The sequence below is a fragment of the Protopterus annectens genome, chromosome 8.part0 (assembly GCF_019279795.1).
Source record: "Protopterus annectens isolate FY-2018-M chromosome 8.part0, PAN1.0, whole genome shotgun sequence".
NCBI classification, from domain to species: Eukaryota; Metazoa; Chordata; order Ceratodontiformes; family Protopteridae; genus Protopterus; species Protopterus annectens.
In genome coordinates this window covers 722,000,911-722,022,769 of record NC_056741.1, presented here as the reverse complement: position 1 = coordinate 722,022,769, position 21,859 = coordinate 722,000,911, and the positions used below count along the sequence as shown (strand labels likewise).

Sequence of the window (21,859 nt, the reverse complement as noted above, 5' to 3'; positions counted from 1 at the left end):
CAAATAAAAGCTCCTCTTCATATTAGTCTGAATCTCCAACTTTTGCTGTGTATCTTAACTTGATAAGCCATGTAGATTTGCAGAGATTTCTTTTCCAAACATCTGTAATGCAGTGACGCCTTTCAAGGCATAATTTGGTTGCTCAAGTGTGATTCAATCAAACATGTTATGACAAGATATGTTAAAAAAAAGTATTCTTAGGTTCCACCCTGCTTCATGAAGGCACCCTGTCAAGTCCCAGTTTCTAAGAGATTGATATCGCTTGCTGACATTCCAAAGATATGTGCCCCTAATATTCCCTCAGAAAACAAGCATGCAGAGTTTCATTTTTTCTTCCCCACTCCAGTCTCCAATGGATGCTTAATTGAACTCGGGTCACTTAGGATGTAGTTGGGGATTTATCCCTCTATGCCACTGAAGCTGACTAATGAGTAGTTAGAATTGCTGTGGAATACTTGCAAAGCCTTGGAAATTTTACTGGAGCAAAAACTGTCTCATACTTGGCATGCTCTTCTCATTTTATGAAAAGGCTTCTTCTTGGGGAAATGAATAGGCCTAAAAAAAGGTGAACAAAAGGAAGCCTAGATGGACAGCATACAGACCCCCTTCAGAATGGTCAGTGCCTGTTTTCTCTTTTGCAGGTTTTTCCACAAAATACTGAAAAACATGGCAAAAAAGAACTTCACCCTGGAAAGGGCATCCAGATTGGCCTGTCCCAGGTAATTCTTAAAAAATAGAACTCTAAGGATGAAAAAGTCAGTACTAATTTAACTGTTCTGCTCTTCTCTTGGTCCATTACAAACTCCACTGCCTAATGGCATCCCATGAGCTTTATGAATCTCATCTTTAAACCTTTTAGTGTTCCAGGTTCCTTGTTCTCCTAACCACAGTCTGAGAGATCAGAGCTTCCACTTTTCTCTTACCATTCGTCATTAGGTTTTCATATTTTTCTCTCCCATTTTTATCTCCTTCTCCATTCCCATACTTTCCCAAGGTTTTTAATAAATATTTTTAAATACCGTTCTTAAATTATCACAAAACATAGGCCATCATACATTAACAGAAAATAAAATAAAACATGTCAACATTTTTTCCATTTGCATACATTATACATCACATATCTTTTCTTTCCTTGTAACTATCATCATAGTCCAACATTACATAAATTGCTGAATTCCTGTCATCCCTTAAATGTCACTCCTCCTCCTCCTGAACATTATTCTGGGTGTATTCTTCCCACAATTTCCATTTATTTCTATGCAATTTGTTCCTTCCCTTTCATAGAAAACTCTCTTCCAATGTTTTTATCTATGGTATAATATTCAATCCTTCAAATACAGTTGGTTTAGACTTTATTTCCATTTTCTAGTAATTGCATTTTTGGTGGCCAACAGAATTAAACTTAAAGCTTTACTGTGTCTAGGCAATTCAGATCCTGTATCCCAGCTCAAAAGAATAATTTCCTTAGTTACAGCCATTTGCTCACCCAATATGTCTGACAGAGCATTCTGTAGGGAATTGTTAAAAGTTGCTAACTCACTCCACTCCTAAAACATATGTTCCCAATTACCTCTTTCTTTCCCATCACATCTCCAACATTTGCCATTTGCCTGAGGAAAATTCTCTGAGTAGGTATTTTATACCCCAAGCAGACTTCAAACACTTTCAAGCAAAGATCCTAAACCTTATGGACTTTGTTGCATACTTGGGAGCCATACATATGTTCTCCCATTTCTTTGTTGTAAATTGCTTTTTCAGTCTCTCTTCCCAATTATTTCTAACTTCCTCTGACTGACTCTTATAGTTACCATGTAATATTATATATACCGTACAAATTATCCTGTTTTAACAGGATAATCTGATCTAGATTCAACTAAAATCTCTTCCAGAGCATGTCTTTCATTTAAGATCACCCTATCCCTTTCTTTTTGCCTTTACTTTGACAGTAATCCCAGACAGGGAAAGCAATCTCTTGCCTGCAGTTCAAACATCTTCTTGGCCTCATCCCACTCTGTTACCTTTCCCCTCTCTAGTTATTTGATCCCAATACCTTGGTTCCTTTGCTAGTTTTCTCCAGTAAATTCCTGATCCCTCTTGCCTACTTTCTATACCCCTGCTTGTAGCCCTGTGTACTAGCAAAAACTGCTTTCTCCATTCTTGTATTAGCTTTCTTCTTAGAATAATTTTTGCTACTTTATAAATATAATATGCTCTATTATTATTATTCTGCTTAAGGATCTGCATTCAAAATGCAACTCTCTCTGTTTCTTGAACTTCTACCCTGCTTCATCATCCATTTCCATTTTTAATTATAACCTCTGGCTTATGTTACATTTATGAGCCTTAAATATGTACCTCTAAAATATTCTTTCAAATTGGGTAATCCTAAACCTTGTTATATTGGAAGGGTCAACTTATTCCACTTACCCCTTGCCCGGTTCTGCTTACAAATAAATTCCTTTAACTCTTTATTAATAATTGTCCACAACTTCTCCTCTAGTTAATAAAAATATGTCTGACCTGTATATAAAACTAAAGGGACTAAAAACATTTTCACTGCTTGTACCGTACTATAAATATCCATTAACAAGTGCTTCTAGTTTCTCAGATTTTGAATAATCTTTTGTTTAGTCTCTTCACGTATATCCTTAGCTGCCATAACAGAAGCCTTTTTAATCCATAGTCCTAAATGCTTTACATTATCATGTCTCCAAAAATATGGATATTACTGAACCAATGCATGTGTGATACAATATATGGTTACAGTCGTTGTATTATCTTCATTAATTTTATACCCTAAAATGACTTGAAATTGTCTCAAAGTGTCCCACAACACTGAGATGTCCTTTTTGGATTTATCAGTTACAAAATAATATCATCTGCAAATAAAGTCAGCTTTTCTTGATTACCATATCAATTATATCCTTGCTTTTCTGAGTCCCTTATTTTCTTTCCCAGTGGCTCTAAATATGACACAAATAAAGGAGAAAGAGGACACCCCTGCCTAGCTTCTCTGTCCAAACACAACTTATCAGACAAGAAAACAACCACTTTAATTCTTCCCTCTGATCCTTCTTATAACCTCCTAATTAACCTTATTATTGTGTCAGGGAATGCAAATGCTTCCACTGTACTAGTCATAAAATCCCATTTTACTGTATTGAAAGCTTTGTATGCATCAAGAAGACCCACTAACAATTGCAGTATTTTGTTACATTCTGCTTACCTCTGGATCATCATTTTCCTACTACTGTTGTCAAATATCTGCCTCCCCTCTACAAAATCACACTGATCCCTATCTATCCATTTTGGCAACACCTTTGCCACTCTTTTAGCTACTATAGATATAAACACTTTATAATTATGGTTTAATGCTTAAATGGGTCTTTACTGTCTTTAGGTAACACAGTCACCATAGTTTTCTTCTAAGATGTTTCTGCTTCCCTTCCTTTTAAAATACTGTTAAATAAAATCTACCAGATATTGATCACTTTCTTCTTTTCTAACTTCCATACTTTTACAGGAATATCATATGCTCTTGGAGACTTTACAGAAGATTGATTATACATCACCATTTTCCATCATCATCTCCTATTGTAACTGTTTTTGAGCCTCATCTGCCTCTAACCTTGGCTTAATTAAAGTTTCCATAAATGTTTCTATTTGTGCTCCTTCTTTGCTATTACATTTCTCTGCTTTATACACATTTTCATAAAAATGATGAAATATCTTTAATACCTCTACAGGATCTTTGATTATTTTTCTTGTTAAAGGGTTCCTAAATTTGACAAAAGCCATTTCTACTTTCTGGTCCTAACTCACTGTGGTAAAAGTTTCTGTGCTCTGGTGTTATAATCAAAATAACTGGTTAACAGCAATCTTTCTAATCACATATTATCTTGATATGCCCTTATTTTCTCTTTAGCACTCTGCATTTATGCCTCTTCTTATTCGTAAGACTCCCCTTATTCTGCAATACTTAAACCTTTGTAAGCCCCTCTAAGTTATTCTTATTTATTCTTAACCATACCTCTTTCTCTTTTATTTCTACCCTATTTTTAAACTCAATTCCATTTTATCCCACTTACTAGCTATAGGTTCTGAAGATATTTTATGGCTTCTCTAATAACCGTTGTATAGGTTCCACTACTTATCCCTTACATTCCCTCTCTTTTTAACAGGTAGGTGGGTAAGCACCTCTGTATAATTTTTACTTCATTACCCTGCCTTTTTATCTTTTTTTATTGGTGTATGATCTGAAATAGTTATTGGATGTGTGTCAAAACTTTCAATGAAATGCACATATTCCTGTCATACATAATTTCTGTCTAGTCTAGCCCAGTTGTTGTACCTTGAGGAATAATATGTAAATTCTGTTCCTACTATTGAATTCACATCTTCCATACCAAATATCTTCATAGAGTTCTTCTGAAATCTACCTTTTGTCTTGCATTTCCCTTCTAGGTCCCCCTGACACATCCTCAGTATTGTAAATCAACTTCCAGTCCCACCTATAAGTAATATTCCCTTCTGAAAGCTGACTTATTTCTTCCAAAATTTTATTAACCTCTATAATGCAGAAGAAAAAGCAAAGCTTTCTGGCTAATGGCCTTCTTACACAATGAAAAAGGGCATTAGCCTGAAAGGTTTGTGAAGAAGTAAATGTTGTTTTATTACAATCCTTTTGAGCCAAGCATTTCCTTCTACTGTGATTTTTCTTCTGCATTTTGGTTTTACTTGTTTCAGTGAAGGTTAATGGCTGTGCTGGTCCTACTGCTTGTTTCTTATTAAAGTCCATAATAACAGTTTTTGGTGCAATATAAATACATGCCAGTGTAATCCTGGTCCCTTGCCAATAGCCCCTTACTACCACAAATCTACTATTATTGTCTTTTTTTCCTCTTCTATCACTATTGGAGCCCCTCTAGTGATTAGTATAATTATTCCTCTTTCCTTTGTTCCTGATATTCTGATGAATATCCATTCTGAAATCATATCTTTGTCAAATTCACCAATTCAGTTCTTTCCAAATGTGCCTCCTGCAGCATTGATATGTGCACCCTGTATTTATTAATATAATTCATTAGTCTTTCCTTTTTGTCTATACCTGTAAGGCCATTTACATTTACTTCTTCTCAGCTTTATTTGAACCTATGTCACAATTTTCAAGACTTTGTTTTAATGAAAAATCCTCCAACAAAAAATTAAATACATTTTCAAAATGCCCCATCTCCTATTAACTTAGAATAAACATAGAAAACTATTTATATCTTCAAAAAATAAAGTTTAATCTCCAGATAGGAGTAACTGCTTCAAATTGACAGCTGCATCTATGGTATTACCAAACTTAAAATTAAGGTTACATATACTAAAGCGCATGCTAAAGCCTGTGTTCCCACTTACATTGATTCTTGTCTGTTCTTTTCTTATATTTATTCCCCACCCAGATATAAAAACTGCGTGTATGATTGCAGAAAACATTAACTTCTAGCCCTAATAAAGGTGCACTGGCTATCTTTAAATAAGACTAAATGAAACACTGTTCTATTAAATGCATTAAAGTATTAAGGCTGCTAGAGAGGCTGCTGTCTCTTATTCACTTCCTACAATTTAAACTTTATTTTTCACTGAACTGCTTGCAATTATAACTTAAAACTTTTCATTTCTCATAGCAAAGAATGCTCAAAACTCTCAAGATTAATTGCTTACACCTGTAGACAGCTCACCCCATGTAAAAGTAGTTAGCAATTAAGCTTTGTAAACATCACTCATAACAGAATGCGCAACTGCCTTGGCAGCAGACTTCTTGACTCCCACTGTAACATTTACTAATGGAAAAAATAAGCTAATATATTTGCAGATGTATGAAGCTTGACAATTTTCATAGCCTTCATCATTTTACCTTATTTTTCAAGCCTACTTGCTCACAAAACACGTTTATAGTTTAAAAGCCAAGGATGTTAATCTAGTCATTCATTCTGGTAAAAATAAGAGAAAATATCCTCATCCTACATATAATATAATCAGTGCACTTTTATACTCATCCATCACCGCAGCAGCCCAAGATCACAAAATATTAACATTAAACTTGCTTTTTCCAGCCTTTTTTCTCGTTATACTGTAAAGCCTATATTTATTACAACAAAAAAGTACTTGTTTACTTTAATATCTTTAAGAAATATGACAATCACTGAAGAGACCCCCCACACATTTAAAATACCCCTGACTACACACTATATAAAACTGCTTTATTATACATAACAAGCAGCTTATATCATGAAATGCTTTATACAAATAGTAATAACAATTGTTTTACTTACAATTACATTTTCCTTGTAGTGTCCTTCTAAACATTAATGACAAAGTCGGGATATATGCTTTACATTCCCTCCATAAATTTAACAAAGTCAACAGTCCATTCTTTCTCAACTACATTTCCTTGTAAAGCTATATTTCACAAATGTGAATGATGCTTTACAGTCTACCATTTATTCACTAATTTTAGTGTTACTGGTCTTCTTTCTGTTCATCTCCACCTCCCAACACCAAACTCTGATTCATGTCCAAGATACTCCTGATTCTTCTAGTCAACTTCCTGTGTTTTTTTCGGTCTCTCAATCATTTTCATTTTGAACATTACTGTTAAAGTCTGTCTATGAGCTTTATTGTCATAAGAATGGAAGGCAGAGTCCCTTCTGTTTCCTGGCTCACTTTTTGTTGGATAAGCTTTTTTATTTCTTCCTTACCCTGTTCTACATCAAAAATGTCTTTGATCCTCTAGGAAAAAATATTCTGAAGACAGCTGGATACAGCAGCTTCAATGTTACGTCTGTCTCTCTACATTCCCTGATTGTCTAGGTAAATTTGCTTCTCTTCTACCTTGTATACAGTGAATAATAGTTTTCCACAACATTTCTGCTACCTCCAATTTTTAATATGTCCCCATTCTACCATAGGTTTCTCAGGATCAACTCTTTCTGCTGGTATGACTGCATATTCAGTAATACAAGTGTTGCTGCCTTCTCATGGCCAGGTTTGGAGCATAAACTCAATGTGCCCTTTCAATTAATAAATCCTGCAGTGGAATACCAATCCATTTGCTTATTTGTGCTTTCATAAAATTAATAGAGTCTGTTCTTTCCAGTTTCTCTGGTACAGTAGAAGATCTCAGGTTTTCTCTGCACTCTGTCTAACTACACCATTTTTGGCTCTTCTTGAGAGTCTCATGCTCAGCTAGCCTTTTCTACATTTCAGCCTCCGATTTTTGCAGCTTTATCAATAATCTGAACAGCTGTGGTGGTGCTGCGGTAGCGCTGTCGCCTCACAGTTAGACGTGCCCGTTTGATTCTCAGTTAGAGCGTCTTCTGTGTGGCGACATACGTGAACGGGCGTTCCTTCGTTGAAGGTTGTGCGTTAGGCCTGGAAAGCCAGCACGTAAAAACTCTACTGCCAATCATTAGCGGACCGGAGTTCCGTTGTGGCGACCCCTAACCGGGAAAAGCCGAAAGACACAAATCAATAATCTGAACAGCTAGTTAAAGCTTATTCTATTTTTTCAGCCTTTTGCTATTTGAGTTGACATATTCCTTCAACGTTTCATTTATTTGAATCACCTCCGAGTACATTTGATTTATTTTTTCCTCTAAATTACAGCAAGTCATCTCTTGTAGCAAAATGGAAGGTTCAATTGCTTTTTACTGAACAGCTGCAGATTCTTTCCAGCCAGTGTTTTCTCTTCACCTTTTCTGGATGATTTTCTTTCAGGTTCTCTAAACGTCTTCTTTGCTGGCATGCAGGCTGTTTACTTAATAACCAGTAAGTGAATTTTACTCAAGTTGACAATATCACTGGCTCTTATTTCTCAGTTTCTTTTTTTTTTTCACACAGTAATAGGTGAAATTAAACTGTTGATCCATCTGCAGTCATCTTGGAAGTTGTACACAACACAGTTCTGAGCTAGTTAGTTAGACCAGTGTTGTACAGCTGTACGTAGTAGGTTTCATTTGGTTAACAAATAAGAAAATAATATAAATGTAGCTAGTATGTGCACTGGAGTTGTTCTTTAATGAAACAGATTTGCAGATGGACTCTTAAATCCTAAATTGTGATTGTGGCCTTTGCCACTCTGTGCAGACAGCACAAAATTATCTACATCTTTCATAATACTATGCCAATAAAAACTTATCAGAACTCTAGCCTTTGTTTTGTCCATTCCCAAATGATCACCCAAAATGTGTCTGTGTGTCATTACAAGTGTTGCAACAGATTTCTGGAATAAATAACTGTCTCAATGTCTGTTTCTCCTCTCTTTGTCAATTCCACATGGTAGGTCTATTCTTAACTAGAAAGAAGTGTATGTAGTAGGCCTGTTTTTGGTTCCCCATCTACTTTCTCTCCATGTTCTCTCTAGTGTTACTTAGGACAGTGTCATCCAAATGAACCTTCTTGAAACTGACATGACTTACCTGAAGGTCAGCCAAATCAATATTTCCCTCAGTATCATGAGTTGAAGTGCAGACTGTGGCTTCTTGTCCTAGAGCTATAAATGCTGGAATTTCCCCTTCATCTGGTCCCCACATTATAAGTGGCAACTCCTGGAAATAATTTTCTTCCTATAGAGGTACAAGCCTTTTGTATTTCTTCCTCAGAGATAGTTTCATCAACTTGCACCTTACAGTTTTCCTTCTCTTTCTGGTTGGCTCTCTGCTTTAGTGGATTGTAGTCTCTATTCAGGTTCCCTTTTAACTTTGTTCGGTATGAGACCTCTGTCTATCACGTTTTCCAGTATCCCTTAATATAGTCTTATGAAGGGGGTTCTTTCTGCCAGTCTCTATGTTGATTTAACACCTTTAACTGATAAGAGCATTTTGGTAATACCAGCACTGCTTGTTAACAATACTAACCTCCTTCAATATTTTGATAGGAGTCTTTTGTCCAGATCAGCAGTGGATTAATCTAACATTTCTAACCTGAACAATATTTTGACTTCCTTTGTGTCTTCTAATCCCTTACTTTTTCTTTGCTGGGGCTGTGGACTTCTGGCAGTGTATGTGGCTGATCCTTTTCTCCTGGTCAAATGTGACATCATGAGACAAACTGGACACCATGGCTACAAAGAGTCAGGGTATTCCCTCTTGTCTCCACGTACATACGTACTTCAGTTTTTTGTTTACTAGTTGGTTTATGCTTGCAAATATACTGTGATTTCACTAATGTAGTTATGCTTCCTGAGTCCAAAAATCCTAATAATTCTTTCTTTTTTATTACAAGCACATATCATAAGCTTGGTGCTTACAGAACAATAGAAGGCAAATTCTACACTTGTAACAGTAACAGTTTACTATATACTTTCAGGCACACTTTGTTTAAGACTGTTGACTAGGATTACCAGTTTTTACATGTAAAGTATTACTGTCATTAACTGTAGAGTACCTGGCTCTATAGCATTTTCTACAGCATTTAAAACAAATTGGTTGATTTTTTTTCTAAAACTTACAGGAAAACATTCCACAAAAAACATATGTTGAACGGATGTGTAGTAGTCATGCTTCTGTATCACTCTATGTCTTTTGTGTAATTTTGTTAAGTGTTACACTACGCAATGGGTTAAAGGGGACTGTCACACTACTGTAATTTTATTTTTTCTGTTTACCTTTCTTGTTTCTTTAATGTACTCCGATAAATCAAGTTGTTTCTGCAAGTACTAAGTACTTAAAATTGTAGTACTGTCAACTTGTTGGCTTCATAGACTAGTGTCAATGTTTCATTTTTGCTAACTTATTCTGATGCAAATCAACAGTAAGCAGCATGGTTGCTGCTCTCAAGCAAGTGATGACAGCCCTTATAAGCAGGTATGTGGGCAGAGGCACATGTTGGAGGAGGCAACAGGATGCCCTTGTTGTTGCATAAGTGTTGACATTAGTCACCAGGATGGGGCTAGGGCTTACTAGAAATGCCTTGACACTTGCACCTGACATGATGCAAACTGCTGGGGGGGGCTGGTGTTGTGTTGCTCCCAGCCTTGGGACAGACCAGTACAATTGCTATAGGCCCAAGTCTGGGGTGGGGGTGGGGCTATGCCAGACAAACCTAGGCTAGGAGATGAGGGAATCTATCTCCAGCAGTTGATGAGAGGAAGGTGGGGGAGGGGACACAAAGCACCCTCATGGCTACCTGGATGATGATAACTCTGGATAGATATCTCCCTGTTCTGGCAATACATAGTATGGAGGAAAGAATGGGGTTAAGGTCAACTTAGGAAAGCCTGCGGTTGGCAGGCACCAGACCAAAATGTATAAAGGAAAAAAAGGTTTTAAAGTTGCTTGGGAATTCTGGTAGTTCTGTTAAGTCATCTGAGGCTCATAGCTAACACTTTAAAGATGTGCTAGGGCAGTTTTAGATGTGGTAGGGCAGTTTCAAGCAACTTCTTGGATGTCATACTGTCTGATCTTTAGACAACTTTCTTTTTTCTTTAATTACATACATTCATGACAGAAATGCTTCACTCATCAAACATGAGATGGTACTTATATTTCTGTACTATATAAACAAACTACTAACTGACATGTTGTTCCTGCAAAACCCCCCCCAACAGCAGACTAAGTGGAGAATAACAGTTCCACTACAGCTACACACATGCTTTAAAATATTTTACTAACCTCAGCAAGACACACTCAACATAAAAATGTAGGTAGTGACTAGCAGCAAAAATTACAAAAGGTGTTTTATGCACTGAGAGAGTTTCCTTTCATAGAAAAAAAAGATAATTTGATTTTTACAATCTACAGCTGAAAAAAATGAAAATAAAGAAATTAAAACACACTGAAATGTTTATATGTACTAAACTACACATAGCTAATTTTATATGGGGAAAAAGGCAACTCTGGGATAAGGGTAACTACACTGACGACTGGTGCTGCCTCACTGCAGGTTAGAGATTGCCTTCCCTAACAAGGATTGACATCAAAGTATAGGCCAGGGGTCTGCAAACTTCACTATCAAAAGAGCCATTTTGGCCCCTCTCCCACCAAATAAAATTTATGGAGCCACAAAATCTATTTGACCCCTAAAATGAAGATAACGCAGCGTATAAAGTTTTATATATAGTTATTATCCTAAATATAAAAGAACTAAGTTTATAAGAGCAATATTTAAAATCCATCCCTATTTTTGTTCCTTTGTTGGGATTGCTCGATCACTCTTAGTATGTGTGTGTGTGTGTGTGTGTGTGTGTGTGTGTGATCTCTCTCAACCTTTTAGAACAAGAAATCTGGACAAAGCCATAAATAGTGGGAAACAAAGGCCCAAAAAATAGAGACACTTTTTGAATATTGCTTTTTCAAACTTAGAAAATTGATAGATTAACATATTTTGCATTACCATGAACTTTCTGAAAGGTATGAAGTTTGAAACTCAAATGTCTGTCTATTTTTTCTGACTTCAGCCCTCAATGATTTGCCAGAAAACCACAATTTTATGAGAAACAGACCAAAAATATGAGGCAAAAGTCAGAACATTCTGCAAAAATCTGTGCAGTTGAGAGGTAACTGCATGGGTGTGTAAGTGTCTGTGTGTGTGGAAAATGCATGTTAACAGAAACCATGTTATTCTAGCAAGTTTCTAAGTTTATAAGAGCAATATTTAAAGTCCATCTCTCGATCGCTCTCAGTGTGTGTGTGTGTCTGTATACAGGGAGCCACTGCCGAGGGGTGGAAGAACCACATGTGGCTTCAGAGCCACAGGTTGCAGACCCCTGGTATAGGCAAAGAGAAAGAAATGGGGGGAGGGGTCCTAAATGAAAGACCAGCACTGGTAGAGTTTTTGTAGAATCTAGAACAGAAGCTGCCATTAAAAAAGGAATAATTAGTACAGCATATAAAATATTGCATGATAACTGTAAGAATCAATTAGAGGAGGTTAGAAAGGATTGGGAAGAGAGATTGGATAAGCAATTCACAAAGCAACAATGGGAGGATATATGCATATCTCCCAAATATGCAACAAAATCTAGAAGATTTAGAATTTTTGCTTGGAAATATTTACACAGATATTTTATAGCCCAAGTAGACTCCAGAAAAAAATTTCCTGGGCTAGATAGCAAATGTTGGATGTGTGACGGGTAAGAAAGAGGTAATTGGGAACATACTTTCTGGTAGTGTGGTGAGTTGCCGGACTTTAAGGATTCCTGTGGGATGCAGTGTCAGAGATGCTAGATGAATTAATTGGTGTGATGAGGGAGATGATTTTTCTGAGCTATGATACAGAATCGAAATTGCCTAGACATAGTAAGGCCTTGCTGTCTCTAATTATGGTGGCTGCCAAAAAAGCAATTACTAGAAAATGGAAATCAAAATCTAAACCAACTATATTAGAAGTAGTGAGTATAGTAATAGAGGTAAAACTAGAATTGAGATCTTTAGGAAAAGTTAAGAGCAAATTACATAGGAAAAAATGGGAACTGTGGGAACAATACATACAGATGAGGAATGAGGTTTAAAAGAAGGCAGGACTTAAATGAGCTATGTACTGTTTGACTGAAAATGATTGGGCAGATTATAAGTGATATATAATGTTTGCATCTGACAGTGTGTCAGTATAGTTCGTGATGTAAAATGCTTGAAACTAGGATTGTGTCAGTGTGGTTTGCTTTCATTTATATCAACGGATGACTGCTTATGTAGTAAGTGATGGTTTAATAAAGATGTTTCTTGTTTAAAAAAAGGGGGCAGGAATTGAATAATTTATGTAATGTTGCTTAGGTTTTATGATATATAGCAATATACATGAAGCATAATGTTTGTTAATTTTAACTTGTTAATATAGTTTGATTATTTTTATATAAATGTAAATGTGCCTGTGTCACAAGTGATAATTCAGTAAAGGTGTTAAAAAAAGACTTAATAAAGGTGTTAAAAAAGACTGGTGCTACCTTTTAATTACCTATCTTCTTCTTCTCCTTTCAACTGTCCAATACACCTGCAGCATGTCTTGGTAATATGGGAGGAAACCGGAGCACCCGGAGGAAACCCACATAAAAACAGGGAGGACATACAGACTCCACACAGAAGGCACCCCAGCCAAGAATCGAACTGGAGAACCTCCTGATGTGAGGCTTTTAACTAATTACACGTAGACAATAAATCAAAATGATTAAGAGGACTAAGTGCCTGAATCCCTCTATCCAAACATGGTTCCTGACCATATTTACCTTTTAAAAATGCACCTGACTGTATGTACTTGTATGTTAAGCAAACTATACAGTGCATCTTTGCTGCCATTTTTTTGTACAATTAATTATTCTTTACTAACCTAAGACAAAGTCTTCCAGGTCAGTTCTGAAATGTGGATCAAAACTCAGTTGAAGTAGTAACCAAAACAAATGAATGCACAAATAATAGATAAAAGCAACAGTCTTACTAAAATATACATGCTCAGTGTGTGTAGGCTTAACAGTTGCGCTTACCGAAAAAGATTTTCCACCTCTGTGACAAAGCTTTGCTTTACAGTGTTCCACTCCAGCTCTGAATCCTGTCAGAAGAAAAACAAAGACTGTATATAAAGGCTATGTGCATGCACCTGCATTTATTCTCTAGTTGCCTAAGCCACTCAACTCCAAAATGTACTGCAGTCTGAGATAAACATGCTTAATAGAACAACGTAAATGTTTAGCATCTAACTTACAAGCTACTCATCTAAATCTGCATAAAGGGAAGACAAACCAAAGAAAAATCCCTTAACAAGGGAAACAGAATGAATTACATGGATGTCACATGAAAGAATACTACTACTTTTATTAGCAGTAATAAAAAGTTAATGAAACTAATTTAAGAGATGCCATATTCTACAGAACTAGAATCAGTTCACAAAATATTATCAGATATGCTTCAAGAAGCCATTCAGAGGTTGTGTATTTATGCTCTTTTGAGTAAGGAATTAATGTACCTGTAGGGTCATAAATAGAAGGAGTAGTGATTCCATTTACTTTTTAGCAGTAGTGCGGACATCGTCAGAGACAACTGCAATAATATGATAACATCCAAACCTAAATGTTGTGTTGTGTCTTTCGGCTTTTCCCAGTTAGGGGTCGCCACAGCGGAACTCCGGTCTGCTAATGATTGGTAGTTGATTTTTACGTGCCGAGTTACCAGCCCTGACGCACAATCTTCAATGAAGGTACGCCCATTCACGCATCTCTCCACGCAGAAGACGCTCTATAAATGCACTCCTTAAAATAACACTAGGGTATCAAAGCTTCTCATAGGATCACAGGATGTTACTAGGTTATTGGCCCTGAGCCCCTTATAAGCCTAGCCAAGAGTTTAGCCCATGTATAGGCAAATCAGCACCTGTCAGCTACATTTTGGAAGCTTTGCTAGGCTTAAAAAGTGTGCAGTGCTTTACTTTGGTTCAGGAGTACCATCATTATTACTGATTATTTTTATTTATATATTAGCACTGTGTTTATTTGTAATTTGTTAACTGTATAAGTAATCTGGTCTGAAGACTCTTTTCAGTCATGATCCAAGCATGGCTCAGTAGGTGGTACCCTTGGCTTTGATGTTAGAACTTCAGAAGACTCTGGATCGTGTTCCCACTCTAGGTGCTTAGATAAATTTTTTTTCCAGTGCTGTGATTGCAGTGCAACATAAGGGAAGGGTGTACTATACTCTTGGGTATTCTGTCCTTTAGATGTGAATTTAAATTGAGCCCCCAAATCTGCCTGCGTCAATGGTTGCTCAGGTTACTAAACAAGATTCAAAGGCACTTACGGATTGAATTGTTTATTGCAAAAACTTTGTAAAGGGTCCAGTGGAACTTAGAGGTTGAATAATTGAATGTACGAAGCTTGTGTACAACAAAGACCATAACACTTATATTACAGTATATCTTCAACTCAAATAAAAGTATAATAAATCAATGATAAGGGTAATAGGTGCTGATTCAGGGCATACTTGTAAACGACACTCCTTGGGACAAGGGTTAACTTGGCTAGGCTTCTAAGGGCCCTAGGGCCATTATGCAGATAAAAACAAAACCGAAGCCCCAAAGGATATGGCTCACAGTTATAGAACAAAATATCCAAGTAGAAAAGCTGAGCCAAACCACCACGGCTGTAGTAAACACAACTTTATTACAAAAAGTACTGGAAATAATTAAGCGTTTTCACGATCACACTGACCGCTTCATCAGACTACTTTTACAAACTTCTTCATCTTATTTAAACACAAACTCATCCAATAAGCAGCTCAACTTAATTAAAATGCAATTAACCAATTAACAACATTACTAACTTCTTTTAAAACCTTCAGAATATTCACACTCCATGTGGCAGAAACCTTATTACATAAAAATCTAAAATAACATAAATATTTTGTTTAAAAATACAAAAAAGAATATGATGCTTTCTCCTATTACATTTAATGTCTACGTGCCCTTGCTTTGAGGAAGGGTTTTAATGAGACAGTTTTGTTGATCACTGGTGGTTTATCAGCATTCAGCTTATATGGTGGGGTTTGTTAGTAAAGAGGCAACTAAGGGTTATATGGGGGGGGTTATGTCAGTTGGGGATTAATTTACTTACTGTCAACCTCTGTCCATCAGAGACACAGGGGGTCCAGACAGGGGGATGAATTTGCAATTTCCCATCCAATGATCAAAGTTTCTTTTGAATAGGGTCATGGATGAACTCTTTTTCACGTAAACAGGGAACTTATTCCATAGTGCGGGGATCCTTTGAGACATGTATCGGTCCCTCCTACATGTTTTACTTATGTTTTAGACAAAGTTCAGGCCCTTGGCTCTAGTGTTTCTGGTGTTGTTTATTATGTGGATGTGCAACAGGTCCATCAAAGTTGGATCTGAGGATGCCTTAAATGCTAGGCACAGACTGCCTCTCAATAACCTAAGTACAGAGACAGGACCTTAAGGCAATCTATGCAGGGCAGGGTATGTACATCCTGGATTCACCTGGTGAGGAGCCTCTGAGGGAGTTGCAACTGTTGCAAGTGCCTGGTTAGTTACATGCCAAAGCAGGCACTGTACTCAATGATGGGTCTGATAAGTGCTGTGTAGAGCAGTACTATAATTTCCTTGGACCAGGATGTCATAACTTTGCTTATTAGTTAGACGACATAGAATGATTTTCTTACTATCATGGATATGAGTTAGTCAAATGCCAGATTACTGTCTACACATGTTCCCAGATCCCTATCAGGTCAACTCTTAGGGGTGTTTTATCGATGAAGTCATTAGCTTGAGTGGATGACTTCCCAAAGGGAAATAAAATGTATTTCTTTGTACAGGAGTTTAACCTGTGGCTTTCACACCAGTCATTTGTTTCTGTTAGACGTTCTTGTAGGATGTTGGTATCATTAGGGGGCATCTGTGCCCGTGCCCAATTTACACTCATCTGTGAACTTGGTGAGCCAGAGACCTTTGACATTAGCCTTGACTTCTGAGAGGTAGATGTCAAACAGGAGCGGACCCAACACAGAGCCCAGGTGTACTCTGCTGGTGAGAGGACTCTTGCAGGAGGTGGTCTCACAGGTTCTGAATTCTTTTGTCCTATCTGTGAGCCACCTCTGGAAGATGTAAATTCAGTAGTAGGAATTCAGACAGAATTAACATACGATACAGGGGAGAAGCTCAAGAAACAAGGAGAGACTGGGATTTTGGAGGCAGACTCTTAAGGAGAACAACAAAATAATACAGAGTACTATACTCATAAAATAGCAGGGTGTATTCCAAGAACTAAACCAGGATGAGACTGGAGAAAAAAGATGCTGCCGATATGGATGACTATGGTTAGGGATACAGACAATAGACAAGAGGGGGGCTGGAATTTATTGGAGAAACTGGCAAAGGAATCAAGGTATTGGGAGTAAATAACTAGAAAGGGAAAGGTAATAGAATGGGAGGAGACCAAGAATTTATTTGGACTGCAGGTTAGAGATTGCCTTTCCCTATCAAGGACTGATATCAGAGTATAGGCAAAATTATCACTTATGACATAGTTAATCATACATTTTTGAAAAAGTTAACAATCCATATTGACATAATCTTAGTTGCATGCATTATACATCAAAAACCATCCTGACATAATTTTAATTGCAAACATTATGCATCACTTATAATTTACCCAATCATTGTCAGTCAGACATTACATAGCTCATTCCAATCCTGCCTTCTTTTAACCCCCATTCCTCCCCATATGTATTGTTCCAACAATTCCCATTTTTTCCTATGTAATTTTCTCCCACCCTTTTCTAAATATCCCAATCCCAGTTGTTTTATCTCTGTTACTATATTTACTACTTCTAGTACAGTTGGTTTAGACTTTGATTTCCATTTTCTAGTAATTGCTTTTTTTGGCAGCCACCATATCCATATCTTTATGCATATGGATAGTAAGATACATGCAGTGAAAATGTTTTTATTCCCTTTAGTCTTGTATAAAGGTCAGGCAGCACACTTTTACCAATCAGAGGAGAAGTTGTGGACAACAATTAATACAGAATTGAAGGAATTTATCTGGAAGGGAAACAGGGCAAAATGTAAGTGAGATAAGGTGATCCTTCTTATAGAAGAAGGTGGTTTAGGTTTACCTGATTTGAATGGATAATTCAAAGTGACACAGTTAAGGCTCATATACTTAACACAAGAAGAAGATTATAATTCAAAGTAGAAAGCAGTGATGATCAAGCAAGGGGGAAGTTCAAGAAAGAGAGAGTGAGAAAGAGTGGGATTTTGGATGTCAACAGGGATGACTGCAAGTAGGGGTGAAGAAAATAGGCAAGAGGGGGTTGGAATTTACTGGAGAAACTTGACAAAGGAACTAAGATATTTGAAGCAAATAACTCAAGCAGGAAAGGAAATAAAGTGGGATGAGGCCAAGAAGACATCTGGATTGCAGGCTAGATACTGCCTTCCCTACCACGTTTTTTTTTAAACACCTTTATTGAATTATCACGTGTGACATAGGCACATTTACATTTACATAAAACTAATCAAACTGTATTAACAAGTTAAACTTAAACATTATACTTCATATATATTGCTATACATATATATATATATATATATATATATATATATATATATATATATATATATATATATATATATATATATATATATATCACATAACCTAAGCAACATTAAAAAAGGAGCAGGAATTGAATAACTTATATAAACAAAAGACATCTTTATTACACTGTCACTTGCGACATAAGCAATCATACATTTATATCAATGAAAACAAATCACACCAACACAATCTTATTTCTAAGCATTTTACATCACAAACCATACTGACACACTCCAAGTTGCAAACATTATACATCAGTCATAATCTTGCTTAACAGCAATCTTTCTAAACTTGCACCTATTGTCGAGGTAATCCCTTATTTTCTGCTTAGCATGCTGCAGTTGATCCTCTTCTTGTTCTGTGAGATTCCCCCTGTTGTGCAATGCTTTAACATTTGTCAGTCCCTCTAAACAATTCTTGTTACTTTCCCTACCAAGGCTTGATTTCAGCATACAGGCAAAGAGAATGGGATATTGGAATTTTAATGGAAAGACCAGCTGTGGTAGAGTTTTCAGTTGAATATAGAACAGAAGTAGATGTTTAAAAAGGGATCATTAGTAGTACATATAAAATATTTCATGACAGCTATAAGAACCAATCAGAGGAGATTAGAAAAGATTGGGATGAGAGAATGGAAAATCAATTTAAAAGAAAAGAATGGAAAGGCATATGTATGACTCCCAAGTATGCAATCAAGTCCAGAAGTTTTAGGATCTTTGCTTGGAAGTGTTTGCATCAGTATTTTATACAGCAAGCGGACTTCAATGAATTTTTCCTCAAGTAGAAAGCAAGTGTTGGAGGTATGATGGAGTAGAAAGAGGTAACTGTGAACATATGTTTTGGGAGTATAATTAGTTGGCAGATTTTAAAAATTCCCTCCAGACTTCTCTTTCAGAAATATTGGAGAAGCAAATGGCTGTAAGTATGGAAATAATTATTTTGAGCTGGGATACATGATCTGAATTGCCTTGACAAGGTAAAGCCTTATTAAATTCAATTATGTTGGCTGGGAAAAAAAAACTACTCGAAAATGTAAATCAAAGTCTACACCAGCTGTATCTGAAGTACTGAATATTATAAGAGAGATAAAAGAACTGAAATAGGGATTTTTAGAAAAGGGAAGAAGCAAATTATATAGAAGTAAATTAAAATTATAGGAAGAATACATATAAAATAATGTTCAGGAGGAGGAGGAGTGACGTTTAAGGGAAGCAGGAATTAATTTTTTTGTAATGTTAGACTGATGAAAGTAGCAAAGCAAATATGTATATATGATGTATATTGTATTTAAATGGAAAAATGTTAAAATGGTTTGTTTTCTTTTCTGTTAATGTATGTTTGCTTGTGTCTTAAGTGATAATTTAATAAATGTGTTTGAAAAAAATAAAAGAAGTGTGGAAGAACAGTGCTCTCAATCCATCAAGGAGGGACCTCTGGTTTGCTGCCTCTTTTATTTTAATTCCATTTCACGTTGTGTGTTAAGAGGAGCTTAATTCACCAACACCATGTGTGCTTTTTACCTCTGGTAGATCAACTTATACAATACAAATACACCTGTTATAATGAACTACAAGCACTATACTTGATGCATTCTAGGTTAGATAATGCCCAATAGTACCAAAATGGAGGAAAGGAGCCAAAGGATGGCAGAATCCTGGAAAACAAACTCTCAAAGGTATCCTGACATTTCATGTCCCGATGAAGGTAAATAATGCTTGATGAAGGTATACAACGAGGAACAACTGGCTGCAGGACAAACAGAAGCAATGAAGACATTTGATAAACAAGCGCTGAAGGCAGCCACTCCACTCCATTCCTGAAGTGGCCTCTAAATGTAGCACTTCCCAATGGAGAGGTGGGTGAATGATGTCAAAAAAATATAAATCACAAAAAGAGCCAGCAAAAAGGTGTAAATTCCCTATTTTAATCAGATAAAACCAAGTGATGTTGCATGACCAAGGTAGAGGGAAATATAAACCCTACTACCTGCCCCAAACCGGTTTCTGCCATAATAGCCTTCTTCAGTGAGAAAAAAACATGAACAACATAACATACATACATTTATATATACACCATGTGACTGTTCATTGGTCCATCATAAATGATCATTAAGTCCAGGTGGAAACAAAGCTCCTAGCTTAATAATCCATTTACGTTCTTTAAAATCAAGTATATTGTGACATCCTGATTTGTCCCTGCATTTCTCAACAATACAATCAATAACAATAAAATGAAAAAATGCAGTATTGGGGAGCATCTTAGTGATATTAAAAACAAACGTTCTACAAATGCTTTGTATAAACATGTGTGTAAACACAATACTGCATTTTTTCATTTTATTGTTATTGATTGTTTCCTCCTGGACTTAATGATTATTTATGATGGACCAATGAAAAGTCACATGGCGTATATATAAATGTATATATGTTATGTTGTTCATGTTTTTTTCCCACTGAAGAAGGCTATTACGGCTGAAACTGGTTTGGGGCAGGTCGTAGGGTTTATATTTCCGTCTACCTTGGTCATGCAATATCATTTGGTTTTATCTGATTAAAATAGGGAATTTACACCTTTTTGCTGGCTCTTTTTGTGATTTGTACTTGGGACTTTCTGAGCCGTGCAGTAGCCGTACATGCAACACGCAGTTATTTGGTTGTCTCTTCTCTCTGTTGCTGTTGGCGTTTGGTGGTTTCCCTTCATGGTTGTGGATCATAATCTGTTCATTGGTGGTTTTTATATTGGTGGATTCCTTCACCTGGTCCGTGGAAATCAACATTGTTCCAGGGTTGTTAGACAGTTAACAAGACTGTTATATTTTTTTGGTTCATCCCTGATTTGAAACTACATAAACATTTGTTTATATTATATCCGAACTACCCTTACTGACCGGCATTTGAGTTTTTTTCAACATCACTTGGATGGTTTTCCTTAGCTGGCTTGGACATTTTTGGGTCGTTAAGTGGATTTTATGCTTCACTTTTTCTGTATTGAATGTTTTTTCATCACACCCTGCATTGGGATCGTTGCAAGATGTTGGATGGCCTAATATGTAAACATTGATGGTTGAGTTTTCCCATCTTGTGTTTTTATAAAAAAACCTTTATTAACAGGATTGCTACAGCTGACTTTGTCGTATCGTTTACAGCAAGGGACATTGGTTTGAAGTTTTTTTGGATGTATTTGGATATTATTAAGTATATCCGTCTGCTTTTTCATTACATATGTTTGTAGGCCCTGTATGAAGTCAGTATGTATGTATTTTTTTTGGGTGTCACATTGTATGTCAGTTTATTATATGGACAAGTTTCATTCCAAATAAGCTTTCTAACTTGAGGATTGTGGTTTTAAATGTGTTGAGCTGTTTATGATGCCCATGAGTATATGTTATGCTTATTAGGCTAACTATTTCATGTACATGTTTGAGTCAAATAGCTCGGTTTTCCTTGGATACATTTGGGCTTACCAATTGGTCTAGGTTAATTGGGGGGGTCAGTTCAACATATACATATACCACATTTTTGGGACAGGTTATTCATTTTTATCTTGAACAGGCCATGCTGCACATCTTTTTAATTTAGTTATTTAGGGACTGTTATTCCATTTCACAATAGCTGACACAAGTATTCATTTACATACCATTTATTGGTTTAAGGGTTTAGACACATTCTTCCAGTCCCATATTTATGTATGGTTTCTGTATTTTTGTGTCGGCCATTAATGCCAAGAAATTCTTTTTTTATATTTTTCAGGCTGCGTTTTTGGTGTGTGTGTGTT

General features: G+C 36.3%; 1 protein-coding gene across 2 annotated transcripts in view; it reads right to left on the bottom strand.

The window, feature by feature from the left end:
* IRAK1 (interleukin 1 receptor associated kinase 1) overlaps positions 1–21,859 on the bottom strand; it is a 1,465,691-nt gene that overhangs the window by 292,718 nt on the left and 1,151,114 nt on the right. For both annotated transcript variants that reach the window (XM_044080171.1, XM_044080170.1), the window contains exon 6: positions 13,463–13,527. In XM_044080171.1, coding sequence (XP_043936106.1) covers positions 13,463–13,527 — 65 coding nt within the window. The remainder of the gene's footprint in view (positions 1–13,462; positions 13,528–21,859) is intronic.